The sequence below is a fragment of the Crocodylus siamensis genome, chromosome 1 (assembly GCF_052110815.1).
Source record: "Crocodylus siamensis isolate JL-2025a chromosome 1, ASM5211081v1, whole genome shotgun sequence".
NCBI lineage: Eukaryota > Metazoa > Chordata > Crocodylia > Crocodylidae > Crocodylus > Crocodylus siamensis.
The window spans coordinates 233,570,613-233,591,575 of record NC_143395.1 but is presented as its reverse complement, the minus strand read 5'-3'; the positions used below and the strand labels follow the sequence as shown (position 1 = coordinate 233,591,575).

Here is a 20,963-nt window from a genome sequence, read left to right as displayed (position 1 = left end):
TCAGTTCAACACACAAAAGCAGATGAAGTACAGGATTCAGACTGTTTGCATGGTATTTAAAAGTTGGCTGCTTCCCACATTTGGCTTAACTAAATCCAGGTGGATGTTATCTGATGCTTGACTATCATAGCAAAAGAGAATGATAAAGTGAGACCTGTGACGTTGGACCAGAGTAGAAAAGGCATAAAATGCAAGTATAAATTATGCATAGAAGGACTAACATTTTTGAGAATACCTAAAAAGGGAGAGGGGAACAGAATTTCTCGTGAGATATTAGCTCCGCTGCAACATATTCTATTACAGTTGCCCATCTATAGACACATCATTCTTGTCAGCACCTCAACTTACTACCTGTAAAACTAGATGGATCACAGACTTAAGAACAACTTATCTACATTAAGCCAAATGTCTGCAACCACTAAAAACTAGCAAAACTGCTTATGGCAGCAATCAAGATTGACTACACAAGAAAAACATTTTAACTGGCAATCTACAGCTTTTTACTGACAGACAATTTTTTCTAACATGATTATACTGATATGTGTTTACTCATATGTATACTCATAATGTAAATATAACTCTTCTGCCAAGCCCTGCCCTGCTGCCGGACCCTAGTTAAAGGGCTAGGTTCAAATTTAGGGGGTTATCATCAACCATAGCAAAAAAGTTTTTAAAAAGTTTGATTATCAGTAAAAAGTTTGCAGCAAAAAAAAAAATGTCTTGGGTTGGCAACCCTGCTTGACTATAGCAATGGTTTACACTGTGCTGCCCCCACTACTCTGCCAAGGGACCCCTACTTATCCCCACATCCGGATTCCCCCAACTATACCCTACATCATGCTGACCCCACATCTAACCTGCCAGCCATTTTTAGCCTGACTTTTTACTGACAGTCAGTAAATTTACAAACAGTTGGCAAACCTACTATATTATTCATGTGACATCCAATGTGCATTTTATCATAGACAGATTTCTCTGTTTGTCTCTAGAGAGATTGAATTGTAAGCTGTTTTCTAGTGCTGCTATGTTAATGTGTTCATAGGACATTCTAATGTTGCTTTTCCAAATCCTGTTTGTTATAGTAAGTATGTATGGGCACCTTGCTTTGGTGTTATGTGGATCTTCTGACTATAGGTAGGCATTCAGGGCAAGATTAAGTCTGATTGAGGGAGAACCACTCTACATTTCTACACACTCTCAGGAACCCAAACAGTAAATGTATAACCCGAGTCGGAAATTTCCTAGCTTGTCTTTGTTTTCCACAGCATTGCTGATGCACTGGGAAGTGATCCCTGTTTGAAACATTTCACAACAAAATGTAAAGCAGGAAAAGCAAGCACTAATAGCACTAATATGCAAGCACAAGCCAAAACCACAAGACAGTCAACAAAGATGAAAAAAGGGCTGGTTTATGGGGTTTTAAAGCAAAATGTCCCATGTCTTCATCTGCTTTACAGAATCGCAGGATAATTAACTGGGATTGTGCTAGCATGAAGAGTAGTGGTATAGACGATTCCCATTGGCTGCCTCCCAAATTCTGTAGCATAAAGGACCTAATCATCATGTCAAGCACTCTTTTACTACTATGCTCATCTGCTCAGCTGTAGCTGTAAAAGTCACATGCACTTAATATTAAAGAAGTTAAGAGGTCTGAGCTGAACTTTACTAGTTCCAGAGGGAGGGATATCTGGACACATTTATTTAGATAAAGTCCAGACAGAAAAGGAATCAAAGATGTCTGAGAAAAAAAATGCAGCTGCGTGGGAATTTAGACAATATCACTTGGATAAAGTACAGGAGAGACAGGAAGCAATGCACACAAATTCAGATATACCATGTAAGAGTCTCTAAATCTAGATCCACTATCTCTCTGGACACTTCATAAGTATTTAAGGAACAAGCATGCTCTGAGCCTTTTTGAGAATCTGGGGAGGAAGGAGTAGATATCAGGGGACTTGGAAAGATGGTAGGTACCATCTTTAAAAAGCGGGGAATAAGGTCTCACTAAGTTATTGAACAGTCTTCCTCAAAGCAATACTTAAAAATATACTGCAGCAACTTTTTAAACATCTCAGAGATAATCGAGTGAAACCATCCACATTAAGTTATCAAGAATAAATAATGTCAAAACAACTTCATGTCCTCCTTTGACATGCTAACTGGCCTGGCGGATGAAGGGAAGGCAGTAGATGGGAAATAGATTTGACTTTAGTGAGGATTTGATGCTGACTTAACAGTTATCTCATCAGCAAACTAGAAAAATCTGGTAGACCAGATGAAAGCCACCTTAAGATAGATGTAGACCCAGTGGTAAAACTATATACCTGTAGTAGTTGAGCAGGTGTCAATGGTTCACTGTTAAACCAGAAGGACATTTCAAGCAGGGTTCCACAGAGGACTGCCCTGGGCCCATTCCTATTTAATACATTTATCATGATCTTCAGTGATGGCATAGACAGCCAGTGTACAAAATTTGCAGATGACACAAAGATGGGGGAGGAAAGGTGGACAAGTACTTCAGAGGACAGGATTACCATTCAAAATGATTTAATAACTCATTGATCCATAACCTGCAGTAAGTTTTGAGAGACAATGTTTCCATTGACTATCCAAAATGCTATACAGAAATGTGTGGTCTGGTTGGGTAGGTGCTGGGACAAAAATAATCATATTTCCTCCAGTTTCCTTAGGTGCAAAGCTTCTGCCCTAAAGCCTGGGTCAGCTCTGTAAAGCACAGGCAGGCTTTGCCCAGTTGCAACTAATCAAGGCCAGCTAACTGACCCTCAGCCCCCTCCTTCTGGTTCTGGGTTACTTCTAAGAAACTCCTCCAGCACCTGAGCCTTGCTGCACAAATGACTGGTCTTCAGTCTCTGAGCATTTCCTGCCATAGCAATTTCTCTGGCATTCCCAGTTCCTGACCCTGCTCTTGGACTTTGCCTTGTATATTATCCTTCTGATTAGATAGCTAGGCTTTTGATTCCAAGATCCTGACCCTGGCTGGGCATTCAGCTCCTGGCCTCTGCCCTTTCAATCCCTGATGCTAGGCCCAGCTGGTCTGGTGGACCATGACAATAGGACTCTTCAGTCTCTCCAGGTCTAATATCAACTGGAACCCGTCTTTGACCATCCCTCTCACCATCTGCGAAAGACATGTTATGTTCTTCCTAACCCTGTCCAGAGTCAGGGGGCTCTAAGATAGCTTCAACTGAGGCATGGAGAAAATACACTGGAAAAGATCTCTACTGTTGGGTTGGTGACTGGTTCTTACCTTAACTACTTCAGGTCCTCAGGTCTCAGTTGCCTGATGGTCCAGCTCAGGTCTTGGGGGTGGGGGCTATGAGTAGACTTTTCCAAGACCACCAGTATTTTAGGAGGCCCACATGACATTGTTGGTGTTCCCATCCAATGGGAGCTGCTTTGGTTGTGTCAATCTGTTTACAGGGGCCTTCCCCTGGATCAGTACTGTTTCCTACACTCATGAGAACTATAGGCCTGGAGTCCACTGTTGGCAAGGAGTCAGAAAATTGGTCAACCAGACTCAACTAAGAGAACTAGACCCTCTTTAACAGTTCACCAGCAGAGGTGTAGCCATGCTGATTAAGAGGGGCTGCATGTTTTCAGTGAAGATTACTTCATGCCTTCATTTGGCTGCTGCAGTCCATTCAGCAGGTGGTGCCCTCCCAGAGCGCACAATATCTTCTGGAGACTGCTGCTGAAAGGGACCAAGCAGCATTGCCAGAAGCACCAGAGTGTACACATACACATCCAGTGGTAGTTGCCAACTGCAGACAGAAGTTCTGGCAGCAAAGGTAGTCTGCTGTAGACAAGGCCTAGGATTGGCAAGCCTTAACACTTAGCACCGCCACCTTCTTACTACCATGCTACCACCCCATTACAAGAGCCCCAGTCAGTCTCTAAACTGCTAAAACCAGTAGCTGCTAGGGCTGACATGCTTCTGAACAACTGAGGGAGCTTTTATGTTACTGTGTTGACACTATGGCTACGGGGTGAACTCCATGCAGTTCTCAAGAAAATGTCCTCTGTTGTTCCATAATTCTGCCACTGGGCATCCCAGATGCCCCAACTTGGTCAGAAATGTCAGAGTAGCAACTGACTCTCGGTGGGTAAATCTTTCCTCCAGGTTTCTCTCAAAGAGAATATTATACATACCCGCATCTTAAACTCTCCAGAAAGAAGTCTAGTGACGACACAGCAGAACACAAGTTCAGAGTATATAAGAAAACACCTATAGGCTGCCGGAACCCCAAGGACACTACTTTGTTTCTATCTATGTGAAAGCAAAGTTACATTTTAATGGATTGCATATATATCACACTACAAAATGAAGCAAAAGACCTTGTTTAATACCATAGTTCGACTTATAGAATACTGCTCTCTCAAGTTTGTTTATAAATAAGAATGTTATTGAACGCACGTTAAACAACTGTTTAAATTTCTAGCAATTCACTGGCAATGCTATAATTTTTTTTGTTGAAACGGGCCTGTGTGAAAACTGAAGACTATGCTTCACTGAAACTCTCTTATCTTAATGTAATTTTAGGAAGATAAACATGTTAACAGTATATCTGCTAATTCAAGCAATTAACTGTGAGCTTGCATCTAAACCTGGCTAGCTTACTTGCTGCCTCCTTGACACAAAATGCTATGCAGTGGCATTTAACAGTGAGCTCTCAGGTGCATCAAGATGGGGCATTTTGACTCCATTAGTCCCATCTCCCCATATTAACATGTTGATGAAGCAGAAAAAAGACTGCTGGGCTCCTTTCAGAAAACTGAAATCCTCCTTGTTCCTAACAGCAGGTAAATGACAACCAAACCCTTTTCAAGGCTCCAAAAATACTAATGATTTATTGTCCACTCCTGGTTTGGAGCTAGGCTCCAAACTGAAAATGCTGAAATGCTTTCTGCAAAGCTGCTCTTGCAGTATTTACATACATGACTGAAAATCAAAGTGTTACGCACTGTTTTCTGATTCCTAGCCAGCTCATCAGATGTGAAGAGGCTTGCATACCTTGGCCAAGAGAGAGAGAACATTTCATACTTGGGAGACTTAATGAAAAAACAAACTCCAGAATTTTGAAGTTGCTCATTCAGTGATGAGCCAAAAAGGGGATCTGCCAAATAAATGCCACTGTTATACTATAAACAGGAACATACTGCATATTACATTGCAAACTCTAATGTGAAGAGCTGCAGGTTAGTCCTTCAGACTTGTCCTCTGGGAATTTTATTTCAGTCTTTGTCAACAACAGGATGCGTGTTCCCTTTGTTCATCTGGATCTTTAGCTAGTCATTGGCTACTTCTAAAACAGAACCCCCTGAATCTTGAAGTTCATAGTCACCTTCCTCCATAGGAACATAGTTCTCATCTGCCACAGAACTAAAGTCCTCAAAAACCACTGGAGGAAAATCCAGAGTATTGTAGGGGTCACATGCCTCTGGAGGGGAAGGTGGAAACCAACCGTCATCATATTCCTCAGAAGAGAAATCAGGAGGATCACAGTCCTCAAAATCCAGAGGCATACAATGCCCAGCTTGCAAAGGAACACAGCTTTCAGGAATAAAGGCAACAGAGTTCCAACTATCTGCAGACGTGGGCTGTGGTTTAGGTACTTCAGTCCCTGAAAGGAAGAAAATAGATGGATGTGATACCCCTGCACCGTGACCAATGACTGGCTAATGTGTCTGTTGCCCAGAATAGGCCAAAGTCTAAGGACACACGCAGAGTAAGTGGTAAAGTGGGAATTCTCTCTCCTTCTTTCAAAATTAGTACTTTTTAACCTAAGCATGGAAATGGGAGAAGAAAAGAGCATCAAGAAAAATAACAAAGGGAAGAGTTTAAGATTACACAGTTCCCTCCTGGGATCTTGCTTTGCTTTTTTGATTACTCTTTCTACATCACACCACCACACTTCCTCTTCAGAGTGGCATGTGTTCAGAAGGACTCAGCATATTAGGTGAAACTCTTTCAAAAGCACAACTGATGCTTAGGATAATTGTTAAGTGTCAATTATTAAATGTTAATCTATTAACATAATTGACATGCAGCACGTGTATCAGGCCCTGGTTCTCATGTTGGTGTAAGGGAAAGTGACCTCCTGGGGTGAAGTTCCCCAATAGCAACAATTAGCAACAGTATACCACTCTAATGCTCACAAGCTCCATTTTCCTGGCCAGCTTCAAACTTAATTTTACATTACTGAGAAAAGCTGGGGCTTGTGGTTCTTTTACTTTTGGAGTTATTAAATACACCAGATGTAACCATTGCCCAAATATGGTCACTTAGAGCAGGGACTATAGACTGAGCGTAGCAGCCCTGCATAGTCTGTAGCATCAACCCTCCGCAGGCTTAAAATATAATTATGTTACACTTGACTAAGAGAGCACCTTGGACTTCTGCTGTTATGGGAAATTCTTCACTTTGGATACATACTCTTCTTTCCTGTTTGAAATGTGGTTCAGCTTTTCGATTTGACTTGGTTCTTTACTCCTGCTCCTGCTTACCTTGAAAACTGGAGATATTTAAAGATACAGGCAGCTTGTTGAAACCATCTGCAGCTACTGCTGCTTTAGCATCAACATCATGATTGAATGCTTTGTCCCCTTGCTTGGTGGAGTCTGCAGTGCTTGCTTTTCCTGAATGGCAGTCTTCATCCTGATCTAAACAAGGAGACACAATATATTTTAAAACAAACACAAGCAGACAATAGGCATTGACCACAGACTGCAGTGTCCAACTTCTGATCTGCAGGCCAGCTCTTGTCCTTCTTCCCCAGTGCCTGAAAACTGGAAACTGAGGTTTTCAGAGATGGTAAAAAAATATAAACTTAAAACTGAAGCTTGGGCCATGGAATCCTGAGGGGAAGAAAGTGGGGATTTGACCAGGAAACCCCCTTTATCAGATGCCATTAGTAGCATTTTCACACTAGAGGCACTAAAAAAGTCCAGTTACAAATTATTCCCTCATCAGAAAGTTTTTCTTTTTATTTCATTGGGGCTGGGGGACCGCACACTGATAAATTTAGCACCGTTGCTGCAGCAGCTTGCAAGGCATGACTTATGCTAGACCAGTGACAGGCTTCTGCTAGGGCCAACCCAGCTCAACAGCTGCACCTAATTCTCTTGAGTCTTACATAAATAGACATGAAGGCTGCATTTGCTACTGTTTTACAGCAATGCACGCAAGTGGGCCTTAAAACCACAGCCCAACCTTGCCATAATTAACTGAAATATTAGTTTCTCACAGCTGAGAGTGAGAAGCTGTAACAAAAATCTCACACAGGACCTCTTGGACACCATTCTGATTATTTTTAAGGAGCAGAATTGATACTTTAAAATGAAGTCATTTTCAGCTCTGAAATAATCCATGCAGGATCTTCAGACACATTCCTAATTGTTGCTACTAGGGAACTCCACCCCAGGAGTCACTTTCCCTTACACCAACATGAGAACCAGGGTTTGAAATATAGGCGGGCTCAGGTGGCTGAGCCCCTCCATAAGAGAAGAGCTCCGCAAAAGTCCCCCATAAAAGACAAGACCCTCCACATAAGAGATGAGAGCCCCTCGCCCACCCTGTGCCTTTCTAAGAAGCTCAGGAAGCAGTTCCTTCCAGCTTCCACCCCTGCATACCCACACAAGAGTATGTGATGTAATTTGACCCCTAATGAGAACTGATGGCAAAGACTGGTGACAAACTCAAAACACAAGCCCAGCTTGCAGAGATTCATAAAACTTTCGGGAAACTTGGACTGAACTGCAAGTACTAAGGAGAAGTTTGTGGTCTGCAGTGAAAACCAAGAAATAGTCAATAGATTTCTATGGTTACTACATGAAGCCAGGTGCAGTTCAGGAGTTTTCCAGGGTTTGGCTGAGCTTTGCTTTGCATTTGCGGGGTTTAAATTCCCAAAACTCAGGGACATGAGAACAAAGGTTCATCTGAGACCTGTGAAATGCAACAGCTAAGTCTTGCCAGACTTTATACACTTAGGGCTCCTATGCACGTGCAGAGAGTCTGCTCTGATGCACTGTAATTATAGCACATGGGAGCCGACACGATTAATCAAGTCTGCTGGAGCATGGTACTACCGTGCTCCAGCAGACTCCAGCTTCATGTGTATCAGTGTCCCAGTGCTGAAAAATGGCAGCAGGGCACTTTAACGCTCATTCAACAAGCTTTAGTTCAAAATGTCCCACCACCATTTTTCAGCACAAAAATGCTGACACATGTGATACTCTTGGAGCTGCATTAATTAAAGCACCCCCCTCCCCTGCCTCCTGGGGCACTTGTATAAATGCCCTTTGTTATTTTATCTGTTACTACAGAGGGTGGGATTAGTGGCTGGAGAAATCTAGTTGCTTCATTTCAGTAACTCAGTCATTAATGTGATGCTTTACAGCTCAGTGTGCACCTGTGATATCTAGTTGTGTCCTTGGTCTCCCAAGGGTCCCACATTAGAAATAATAGCATTTTTCAGTGAGTGCCACCACACTTCAGGCACAGGCCTGGCTCTGAAGCAGGGGAAGAAGTCATAGTTACTAGCACAGGGCAACTTTTCAGGATATGCTTTTTGTTTTAAATTGTGGGGGGAAACCAGAAAGGGATAGGAACAAAACTAATACGGTATTGAAAGCAAGAGTTATTAAATTCAACATAGGAGAGGTTTAGATAAGACTCTGGCCTGTATAGTAAAAGAGGTCTCATGGTCCCTTCCAACCTTAATGTTCTTGAATCAGTAGACACTAGTAAATGAATGGGAAAATAGAGCAAAGGAAAAGCTCAGCAAGTGACCGTGCAGCAGGCAGTTAAAGGGACCCAGCTGCTTCCTTCACAAATTAATAGAAGATCATCCACTGCCAACATATCCAGCACCTCAGCCAGCCCAATTTACTATAAAACCGGGTCTGATAAAGCGCATTCCCAATCCTTTCTGCTCTATATTATGGCAAACATCCTTTCATAGGCAGTTTTATTAAGATGCCTGTGACTTTACAGAATGTCATTTTACTGGAGGCTCCTTTATCTTTTTAAGTAGTGAAATTTGTTCCAGTATAATTTCTATTTGAATACTGAATTCCCTGCCACTTAGATCACATACTACAGAACTAGACTACAGCATATATTATTAACAACCCCATCTCAGCAGGGGCCCAGTGGTAAAGGGGTAAAAAGGGTGTGATCTAGGGACCTGTGAATCCAGGGCAAGCACATGGCAGCAGCCCATCTCCAGGGTGGCAGGGCTTAGCACTGATACTGTGTTAGGAACATTAATGGGCATGATTGCCCTGATGCTGCTCTGCGAGTTGGCAGTCATTTTAGCATGTTTTAAACAGTCCTTTCTCTCTGAGCTCTGCTTCATATACATTATTTGGTTACCAAAAAAATTCCCAAAAAACAAAAAGCCCCTGAAAGAACAAAAACGAAAGCAAGTCCAGCCACCTCAAAACAAACCAATATGCATGTTGTTGTCAACAGCCCCCTTATGTTTCCCATCCTAGCAACTTCTCTGGGCTAAGGGGATACTCACTTTGGTAGCAGATGCTCATGCCTCCCTCCTCAGATTTCTTAGAGCCATCACTGCGCCTCCTGAGGCTCAAATTCACCCTCTTGAAGCTAGGGGGTTTAAAGCGACCTTAATCCAAATAAAATAAGAAAAGCATTAGACACGTGTGAAAGACTTTCATGGAAAAGCAAGCCCTGCCTAACTACAGCTCATCCCACTGAGACCTCTCTCCCACCATCCAAGTTGGAACCCAAGAAAAGTGAGACAACTGAAGAACTGTAAACCATGGGTCTGTTACGTGGCTCATTTTAATGCTTTCTATCACTCTCAGGACATTTCCTTTTCCTGTTTGTCTCCTCCTTCAGTCAGGTTTTACTGCCTGTTTACTTTCCCCTGCAGTTTCAGCTCTCTCGTGTTCTACTTTCTCCTTCCCTCTTGCTCTATACCTTAAACACTCCCTTAGACCACTGTCCCTTACACAGATTATAAACTCACATGTCCCTGGTGGAACATGAGGACCATCTCTCTCCTTCCTAACAGCTCCTGGAGGTGCATCCTTTGGAACACATGGGCTGTTTGGTCTTAAACAACTTAGCAATATTGCACTCCTCTTTCATCTAGCCCTATGTTAATCTCGTTCTGTGTTCTTCTTCTAGCCTGTACTTGGACAAACTGCCTTGCTCCCATCTCTTTCCACTGCCAACTGCCTGCACTGGGGTAACACAGCATAGATGGGCTCCTCTCTTCCTTTCTGCATCTCTGGGTGTGTGATGCCATTAACACATGGACACAATGATAATGTCAGTTTGTGTGGCTTAATGGCACTACAGTGTACACATGCAGGACTTTGGGGGGTTTTAAATGACTTGAATCATTGCAAACTAAACTACATCTGGATGCAATTTAGTTAACAACTTTGTGAATTGCAATGATACAGCTGTCGGCTTGCCCCCAGCTGCAGGAGAGGCGGGCAGGCTCCTCAGGAAAAAAAGATTGGGCCCCTCGCCACTTCTGCCTTCAACAGGTACCTGCTGAAAGGGGTGCCACCACCACAGAGGGAAGGACCAGGACCCCTACAGTTCAGGGGCCACTCAGCCCACCAGCAGCTTGCCCCCTAGCTCTGGGAGAGGTGGGCAGACTCTGCTGAAGAAAAGGATTAGGCCCATTAACTTAATTCTCCATAACTGATTCACATGTAGTAACATCTTGCGTCTAGGTATCAACCAGGGTCAATAATGAGGACCGGTACTTCTCAATTCTTGTGTGGAGATGTACAGATATGATCCCAGACAATGCTGACCTTTAAAAAGACCATGACGCTTTTCACAAGAGTCAGAGCATTAATCCCAGATTCATGGCCAAATTCCCTCTCGAGTTACTACATCTTGCTGCTCCAAAGCAGTTTCATAGGTCAGCTGAAAGCATTTTGAAGCAGTCAGAATTCCAGACTACAAGACTGACTTGGAAGTGGCAGGTAGTCCCTGGTGTATCTCTGGTAGGACGGCTATACAAAAACAGTAAGCTAGCCTTAAGCACCATTTTTTGTGTAAAATCTTCTTTCCCTAGTTTGGATATGGAGTAAAAAAGAAACCCTTACCTTTGCTGCGTTTGCACTTTCCACAATGCCACGCAAGTGTGACAGACACAATCGTACATACAGCAACAACGCATCCCATCCAGATATATAACATAACAAAGAAATTGATTCTTTGGGGTGCTAAAATGGGAATACAACATGGGAAAAATTACTTAAAATTCCTTCTGTCCATGTTGTTAGTCTTACACATGTCTGTATATGTATTTTCTAATGACACAGTGGGGCTCAACGCTCTGCCCCTCCAGCCATGAGCCCTGAGGCAGTGCTGTACAGAGCCCCACCATGGCCCCATAGCAGGGGACAGAGAGGAGGGGAAGAGCCCTCTGTGACAGCCTAGCCTGGACAAGGGGAGCTGGGTGCACTCTGGGTACACAGCTCCCACAGCCCAAGCCCCACCTCTGGCTGAAAAGGGCAGAGGCCCTTCCCAGCTGTCTGCAGCTCGGGCTGGGGCCACACGAGCTGTGCACTGGGATTGCTCCCAGATCCCCATGCCCAGACCAGGCCAGGCCATCACAGAGCTGCTGAGGCAGTGCAGCACAGAGCCTGACCCTCCCACCCAGCAGCGGGAGAGGAGGAAGATGGGGAGAGGCCTACCTGCTGCAGTGATTCCCTGACACCCCAGCCCAGCCTGAGTGCAGGGAGCTGGGAGCAATCCAGATTCACAGCTCCCATAGCCCCAGCCTAAGCCACAGCTAGCTGGGAAGGGCCTGGCCCCTCCATGCCCACCCTCAGCAGCACCAACAGGCCAGCCCAGCTCACCCCACAGCCCCACCCCAGGTAAGGCAGGTGGACGGTGGGGCCAGATGGGATGGGGCCACAGGGGCAGGACCCTCCCCAGCCAGGCCTAGCCTGGGTGCAGGGAGCTGGGAGCAAACCAGGCACACAGCTCCCATGGCCCAGGATGACTGGGAAGGGCCCTGCTCCCACGGCAAAGCCTGGCCCTAGTAGCCACCCATTTTGCCCAGGGCTGGGGCTGGGGCAGGGGCTGTGGGGCTGAGCAGGGGTGAGCAATGGTCGGGCTATGGGGGACTAAGCAGTGGTGGCACTAAGGAGAATTATAGCCACCCCAAAATTTGCTTCAGCCCCCATAGCCACCCCTCTCAGCCCTACTGCCACTGTCCATCCTGTACAGGCTCTGCTCACCCCACTCCTGCCCGCAGCACAGCCCCCTCTCAATGTCCCCACCAGGAAGAGGCTTGTGCTCCCCAGGACACCATAAGGCTGCTACCCCTGTCAGGATCCCACCTCACTCCTTGCTGCTCCAGTGGCAGGGGCAGGGCCATGACCAGATGCCAGCTCTGCATGGCCCCCTGAGGCAAAGGGGGAAGAGAGAGGGGGGTTATTCCCCTCTCCCTCCCCTCTTTCCCCAGGGAACCACAGCTGGGGTCTGTCTGGCCCAGGTGCAGCAGCCCTTGTCAGAGAGTGCTCAACCTATGCAGAGGTGAGCGGCAGAGGTGGAGGTGGTGGCCAGCACTGGCAAACCCTGGCCGAAGTCCCCCCAGTGGGAAAGGGGAGAGAGGGGGGAATAGGGCCCTTCCTGCCCCTTTTTTCTCAGGGGTCATGCCAGCAAGCATCTGACCATGTCCCCACCCCTGCTCTGCCTAGAGAGCAGAGGAGTGGAGCCAGCCTTGTTCTGCTGGAACAGACAGCACAGGCCAGCCCAGGGCTGCAGAGCATGCTGGGATGCTGGGGGACTCTGATTTAACTTAAACCAGGAAGGTGACTGGGACAGACATTCTATAAACCAGTTTGACCTCAGTCAGTTAAGTCTCTTCCCTGCCCTTCAATTAAAGTCTGATGTCCATTAGCTCACTGAAGGCTTGTCCCCACACAAAAGTTGCACTTTTTAAACTATCTTTAATATATTTAGGGGAAGTAAATGCCTTTCCTTACTTTAGATGGTTATAAATGTATTTCTTCTTATACTGCATATACATTATTTAATCCTGTGTGGGAAACAAAATAGGCTACCATATACTGGTATGTGTCTACAACTGCTTATACTGGTATAACTACTTAGGGTGTAAAAAGATATCAGAATCAGATCCCTAACAGGCATGGTCATAGATGCAGTGGACACCTGCCCTTTGAAAGTTTGTAGACAAGGCAACAGTAACGTTAGTAAAGGTGTGAGCTGCCTCATTCATCAAAATGGGTTGTTAATACAAAGCTACCTGCCAACAGTTTCTTAGTCATCACACCTACCTATTTCACTGGTGGGTACTTTATTAGGTATAATCAAGTATTCAGGTAATGTGGATTGGATTCTCAAATTTTGTACAGTTTGGAATTTTGAGAAGGACTTGAAGTATCCCAAATATTTCCAGCCAATCTGACATTCCCACAGACAGGCAATTCATCTCTTTATGCTTTGTTTGTTTTTTCCCCGGTTTACAAAACATTTCTAAACCATGCCTTGCACATTTAAGTTTTGCCACCAGTTCTATACTGGTGTAGCTACCCCCTGAGAGTGGGTAGAGCATACATTAGTCACAAAGTACTTTTCTGGAATTGCTTGCACTTCTTTCTTAGCAAAGAAAACTATAGCGCCAAAGGACTTTTTCCCTGGCATGCACTGTGTATGCAGTAAGGTTTTGGCCAAGCCAGCAATACAAGAAAAAATATCACATCCCTCATGAACACAGCTATACCAACAAAACTTGATCAAGTGGAAAGCAAGACTTTTTTTAAGACAAGACAGTATTTGCACATGTTGCTAATATTTTAAATTGAGAAATGCTCACCTTCTGTTGCTCCCACTTCCACTTCAAGAGAGATCATGTTGTACATTATCATTCCAGTGCCATCATGTGCTTCTACATAATACCAACCACTATCGCTGTCCTCAATCCTGTCCAATCTGAGAGTGCCATTAGAAAAGATCTCAGATCTGTTGGCATATTCCCCGTAGTACTCGAAATAAGGAAAATTCATCCTAGCAATGGATACATTGTCTTTCTTCCATGTCACATGGAAATGTCCTTCCAGATTTACCTCAGGAGAAGGTAAGAACACAGAACCACCAGCAAATCCACTGATTTCTTGAACAGGTGCAGATATATATTCTGATGGGAAAAAGCCATCTCTGTTAAATATCGGTTTATTTTTACTAGCCAACTCAATGCAGTTGCAGGGAAAACATTTTCTCTAGTTCCTTTTGACTGGAAGTTCTCTTATTTCTATTGGGTCTTTTTAAAGTGGAGGGCTGAAGTCAAGCGCTTGGAGATATAAAACTAAGGTTTAAAATACATGTGTGCTGACTTTATATGCCATATTGCCTCACAAACAACCCCCTTTTCCCCAAAGCTTAGCCTTTCAAAATTAGGATGCATGTCTTAAGCAGGAAAACTGATTTTTCTGCCCAGAACAGAAGCATGGAGACTACAATGACTGCTGCTGCTTTTTTTTTTTCCCTCCAGCAGCAGCATGGAGGGAGGAGCAGTATTCAGCAAGGGCGTAATGGTGGAGTCACATCCAGATGGTTCTAGCTGCACCCAAAGCTTAAAACCAAGTGTCTGGCAGCAGCGGTAGCAATTCTATTCAGGAAGTGCTGATGTAGACAATTGATTTCATGGTTCATTATAATAGACCTGATTCATGGTCATTGCTTTTCATCTCACACGTGTTAACACCTTTTTTAATGTTCTTGATTTTCCACTAATTCACCTATATTTTCCTTGGCAATTTTGCCGTCTCTTGACTATGCCTGGCATCTCTCCTCCTATTTCACAGCTCTGCAAATTGCTTTTAGCTCTGTTCAAAATCCTAGATATTCCCATGGAGTCCAGTCTTAGCAACAGCTAGTTTTGGCTCTTGGCTGAGCAAATTGTAGCCTTTGCCTGAGCTGGAAAGGAAAGTGAGCGAGCTAAAGATCAGACTCCACTCCTGCTCTATGCAGCAATAACTCTGAGAAATTTGTTGTTTTCTTCAGTCTGCCTTCCCCAAATGAAGTTGGTGTCTCATTGGTGGTGGTGGAGGGAGAACATGTGGTATGCAAGAAAATACAGTAATATTAAAGCTGTTAATTTAGTATACTGTTTCTATTTCAAATGATCACAAAACATTTTGCTCAATACACCAAGGGAGTGTCTACATTGCTGTCCCTAATGATGGCCATCTGGGCAAGCATGCCTACTAATGCTTCAAAGTGGCTGGCTTGGGAACTACTAACTAGTTTCAAGATGAGGTTTAGGCATATCCTAAAATAACACCCACTGTGCAATGATTGAGAACAGGGAGCAAAGAAGAACATTGAAGAATACTGCAGCATACAACATGTTGAAAGAGGAATGACAGAAGGCAGCGTGTCAGGATACAGTCACTAACACCCCACCCTTACTGAATGTGGCATGCAAGTCCTAATGCCTGTGGGTGGTCACAGGGCTGCAGTTTTCCAGTCTCAGCCAAAAACTGAAACTACAAGTCTTGGAAGATCAAAGTACAGCAGGGCATGAAACAAGACCTAGAGCAGACAGGACATCTTGCAAAATAAATGTCTATAGCACTTTAACACTTCATATATTTAAAGAGCAGAAGCTGGTACAGTACGTACGCCACTTAACAGCTTCACATGTGAACATAACTCTTGTCCTCTCTGTTCCATTTTACACTTCCATTGTAAGCCAAGGAAGGTTGAGAGTTCAGGTTTGTTTTCTGTAAGCATCCAAATATTTTACTGTATTTCAGGCTTGCCTACATTTGTCTTAGCAGGCTGCAAGTTAGTCTGGAAACCTTATCATAAGGCTGCCTACTGGCACATCTTTGCCCTCTTTGTGACTTACTAGCCAAGACTGAGAAAGCAGGAACAAGCCCTCACTTGGGAATCTGTGTTGCTGTGACTACAGGGCAGCTTGAAACCCAAAAATGAAAAGGTCATTCACAAATAGAAAATGAAAATGCCCCCAGAGTTAGAGATTAATGTTTGGGATGAAGTTTGGTTACACAAAGTTGGACTTACCTAAATGGGCCCACCATCCCTACCCAGGGGCTCCACATTCTCCTCGGTCTGGGTAATTTCCCACTGTGGGGCTTTATGGAGACAAAGCCCAGGAGTACCATTCAGACAAGACAGTTTTAGGTCTTTTAAACCTCCACGCAAATTCAAGTTTGTAAGTGACTTGTGTGCAACAAATAACTGTCTGTCAACTGAACAATATAAAGATGCATTTTCCAACTACACTTCAAACTCTTTCTTTATGGAATGCATCCACAAACCCAGCAAGGTGTTATACGGTAAATTCCTACTTACCAACAAGCTCCAGGAAAATAGCTTGGGTATCTAAAAGCAACCCATCATGACTGAACATTTCAGCTGTGTAGTTACCCTCATCCCCCCACTGTATGGGGCAAAAGCTTAGGCTGCCATTGGGGAATGCATTAAATCGGGTAACATTGATTCCATAGAGCTTTACAATAGAATTCTGGATCTTGGCCATTTGATTACTGCCTTTCTTCCAGATGACTTCATTTGTTTCTGGCTTGTGGATGTTCAGATCAAGGATGACACAGTCACCTACGGTTCTTCTAGTAGGGCTCTCCCCACCACTAGTACCTATGGAAAAAAAAGTATTTGCTTGAGAAAGTCTACTATATTTACTCAAATATATAAACCTGTTCAGCCTCCACAAGAGAAGGCTGAGAGGGGATCTGGTGGCCATCTATAAACTGGCCAAGGGGGACTAGCAGGCATTGGGAGAGTCCCTGTTCCTCAAAGCACTACCAGGATTAACAAGGAACAATGGCCATAAGATGACAGAGAGCAGATTCAGGCTGGATATCAGGAGGCGCTACTTCACGGTCAGGGCAGCTAGGATATGGAATCAACTTCCAAGGGAAGTGGTCCTCACTTCTACCCTGGGGGTCTTTAAGAGGAGGCTAGACAGACACCTTGCTGGAGTCATCCCAGCACTCTTTCTTGCCCATGGCAGGGGGTCGGACTAGGTGATCTGTTCTGGTCCCTTCCAACCTCACTAACTATGAAACTATAAGACAACCCCCAATAGTTACATTCTATTTATGGAAATGTATAAATATGTTATAATTTTCCAGGTATAGAATCTAATTCTTGGAACCTGGCCTTGAATTTGTACCCCTCCCACTGCTACAGCAGAAAAAACTAATCTGGCAGGGTCAGGTAGCCACTTTGCCCCCTCTCTCAACTTCTTCACCCCACAGCCCTTGGCCCTGCTTTCCTTACTGCCAGATTCCATTCTACCTGAGCACACAGAAGTGAGGAATACACTTAAAAACACTTGACTTTGAAATAAACATGTCCGAGAATGTCTACGCGAGATGCTTAAATGCGCAGTAGACTATTCGACTGCACATTAGAGCGTCATGGCAATAACCATGCTAATGCACTAATGTGCATTAGCGCAGCTACTGCACCTTATGTAGCTAAAGGTACTAAACTTAATGTGCAGTAGCAAAGGCGCATTAGTGAATGTGTGAACACACCTGCCTATAGTCATTATCATACAGTACCCATACACTTAGTTCATCTAAAAATTGATACATATTACCGTTTTGAAACTGCTATAAGTTTTAGCACAGGTATCAGGTATTCCATAAATGCACTTTTAAGCATTTTAGCATTTACTTAGATGTACTGAAACTCTGTTGACTCTGCTGGAGCCCAGCCCAATAAGCTATATGGTAAATCATGAGCCCTTTGGCTTTGGGCTACTATTATGCATATTTTGTGTCGTGTGTGTGTACACATACAATTTATCTATCTATTATTTTATTATATAAGACTTAGACTGTCTGTCTGTGTGTGTGTCTCTGTCTGACCATAATGCTTTTGGTCAACTGCGCATGTGCCACCGAGAGGGTGGACAGCAATTGGCTGCATGGGCACAAGGGGGGAAGGCAGGGAGGCAGACGTGTGGGGGGGGGGGGGGGCGGGAAGAGGTGGGCACGTACACACCCAACAGCCGGCAGGGAGGTGGGGAAGGCAAGGGGAAGCCAAGCTGCTCAATGGAGGAGGTGGAGGCAGAGATGGGCAGGAGGTGGAGGCAGATGCACATCCACACAACAGCCAGCAAGTCAGCAGAAGCATCAAGACCAAAGGGGAGTGGGGAGGGGAGAGGAGGCAGAGAGGTGGGGGGAAGCCCCACTGCTCAGGGGAGGAGGTGGAGGCAGGCACAGGGAGGGACCCCCCACACTAGTGGCTGGAGGCGGCAGCGGTGGCAGCGCAGGGAGTGCTTACATGACCGGCCTTGAAGGGTGAGCGGGGGGCAGCCATGTATACACTCCATTATTTTAAATCCATCATTCACGACAGACAATTGGCTGACAGACAGACAGCATCCTTGCTTTGTACTATATATAGATCCTTGTATAGTTTGTGCTATATTTGTTGCATCACCCTGTTTGTGTCGCCTGCAGCAAGGGAAATAGTTCATTAAGGAACAGGGCACCCCAACATACTAATAAATTCACAGTCTTATCTAGTGGAACTTTAGCAGCTTTACAACTATACAATATAGTTTGTGCTACACACCCACACACCACAAACTATGAAGGGACAGTATTATATACAATACAGACTACCCAGTTATACATAGCACAAATTATGCATAATATTAGCCCAAAGCCAAAAGTCTCATGGTTTACCATATAGCTAATTGGGCTGGGCTCCGTCAACAGAGTTTCATCATGATGATTTTAACCCAGATGGTTTTACTTATCTGGTAGGGGGATACTCTTCTTCTCAGCCTTGAATGACTTGGTGTAGTTGAGCATGAAAACCTGTCCCTTGCACCGCAGGTAGGCTGATCCCTGTGAGAGCCAATAATGCCTCCAAAGTAAGGATCTTGGCTACACAGTTTACGGTGATGGGGAACGGTTAGTGCTGTTAGAGGTGCAAACATGATTCACAAGATAAACCCAGAGATTTCAAATAGGAATTCAAATAGTGTCAAAACATTCTGACCTGTCATAGCCCGAGTTCTTTGCAACAGAAGAACTGCTCTAATATTTTTCTGTAGTCAAAAACAAGGTGAAAACTAAGAGCCGACATTTTCCAAGGGGTGTCTCGAGTCAGTAGTGGTTAAGGACCACTGGGCTAACAGCTCTCTTTTATCTGTCCATTTACTCCCAGTCTGACAAAATTATCACATTCTCCTTTGCCTTATACCTCTCATGAAAAGAGGAGGGACATTTTCTGTGTAACTGAAACAGGAGGAGTACAAGTCACAAAAATATTTATGCTACTGTGCTAGGAGTACAAGTCACAAAAATATTTATGCTACTGTACTGTGGCTTACTAAAACCATTTTGTATCATCTGGCTTTAAACCAGAAATCCAACGCAAGTCTTTTTAGCAGAGGAGATGCACCGCAGTATATTGATAGTATGGTGAAGGCAGGCTGGGGAGGGGAGGCTGCACAGCAGAATACAGCCAAGGTATATGGTCCTCTTAAAAAGGTAGGATATTCAGATTCAGGGGGACACAGCCAGCTTCTTAGAGCTTTTCAACTGTCTATGCCCCCTGCATGGAACTTGAACAGAACAGAAACTTGCCTTTGAAATGTTTAATGTCAATTGACATGCATCTTTCTTGACTAGGTTTGCAAATGTATATCTTACATTTGTCATTGTGGCTTATTCACAAGTCGATGTTTGTGTTATACACATTCCTTGCAGAAAAGAATGGCACTTTATACAACAAACAATCTATAGAAAGTAAGACCAGAGTTTTTTTAAAAAAAGCAAAAAACTAGAGCCAGACATCTAAATATATCCAAATGAGAGAGACAATGCATGTTTTTAAATTCCAAGACAGAAACATAATCCTATGGTTACAGCTGAGGACAAGAGAACAGGACACAAACTCAGAAATTCACAAATACAGAATTAATCTTTGGTTTCTTACTGTCATCCAACTATATTTTGGTGTACTACATTTCCAACATTAAAGGTATTGTACGACAATAAATCAATAGCACCAAGTAATCATTCCTGTACTTCTATATTTTGTCATTGATTACATACCAAATATAGTGAAATCCTATTATTATGAGGTTTCATCTTCAGCATACAAGTTCACTATAACCAGAAGCAACATAAAAATGGAACTACCAAAAACTGAAATACTTTGGGAAGTTAATTCTACTTCCCCCCAAAACGTGCCAATATCACTTCACTCTCAAAACAAAGCAAACCTGATGACATAATTTGCCTTAATTTCACAGAGAAAAAAAATTAGGTTTAACATAAACACATCTCACAATTAAAGATCTATTGGGAAATAAATAGATACAGAAAAAAGCCTTACCCTTAAAAATAAAAGCCGCACATAATATAGCCTGGAAGGTACAAAGAGATGACATTTCATAAGCCATTCTTGCTCTGTTGTTATATTTACACTGGCACATGGAATTTTTCAGGAAACTTGTACATCCAGATAAGCTTATGTCATTGCTGAATGGTGGGTCCAGACAATACTTAACATGCGGAAATGCTGAAAGAATGTATCCGATTTTAATTACTTCCTTACTGATTCAGAAGCAGAGTTCACAGACAGAGCAGTGACTATTTTGTAACAAAAATCTTGTGACTTCAACCACTGTGTCAGAGAAACACCAGGGAAAAATTTGTAGATAAACTTTGTTATTTTCCACATCACAGCTGCTGCTGCTGTGGTTGGAGGCCAGCACTGTAGAAGACATTTCATAGCAAAAAGGAAACAAGGGAAATAAGTTCACTGTCATCCTTACCGTACAAGAGCAGAGGAGGATTGCACTTGAAGTAGGCTGCCCGTGTGTGTTTAAATGAATGGCTGCTCCTCTGGTTAACTTTGGTCTCACTATACTACTAATGGAGACTCTTAGGTCATCTGA

General features: G+C 43.8%; 1 protein-coding gene across 1 annotated transcript; it reads right to left on the bottom strand.

Moving 5' to 3' along the window:
• Window positions 1–4,284: 4,284 nt before the first annotated feature.
• On the bottom strand, window positions 4,285–20,512 carry LOC149874278 (uncharacterized). Its single transcript, XM_090059206.1, has 7 exons — window positions 20,399–20,512; window positions 16,367–16,669; window positions 13,863–14,183; window positions 11,119–11,238; window positions 9,546–9,650; window positions 6,526–6,681; window positions 4,285–5,642 (listed from the first exon to the last, which is right to left on the bottom strand). Exons 1-7 carry the CDS (start codon window positions 20,496–20,498, stop codon window positions 5,308–5,310), a joined length of 1,440 nt encoding a protein of 479 aa, XP_089915332.1. The 5' UTR covers window positions 20,499–20,512; the 3' UTR covers window positions 4,285–5,307.
• Window positions 20,513–20,963: the final 451 nt, after the last annotated feature.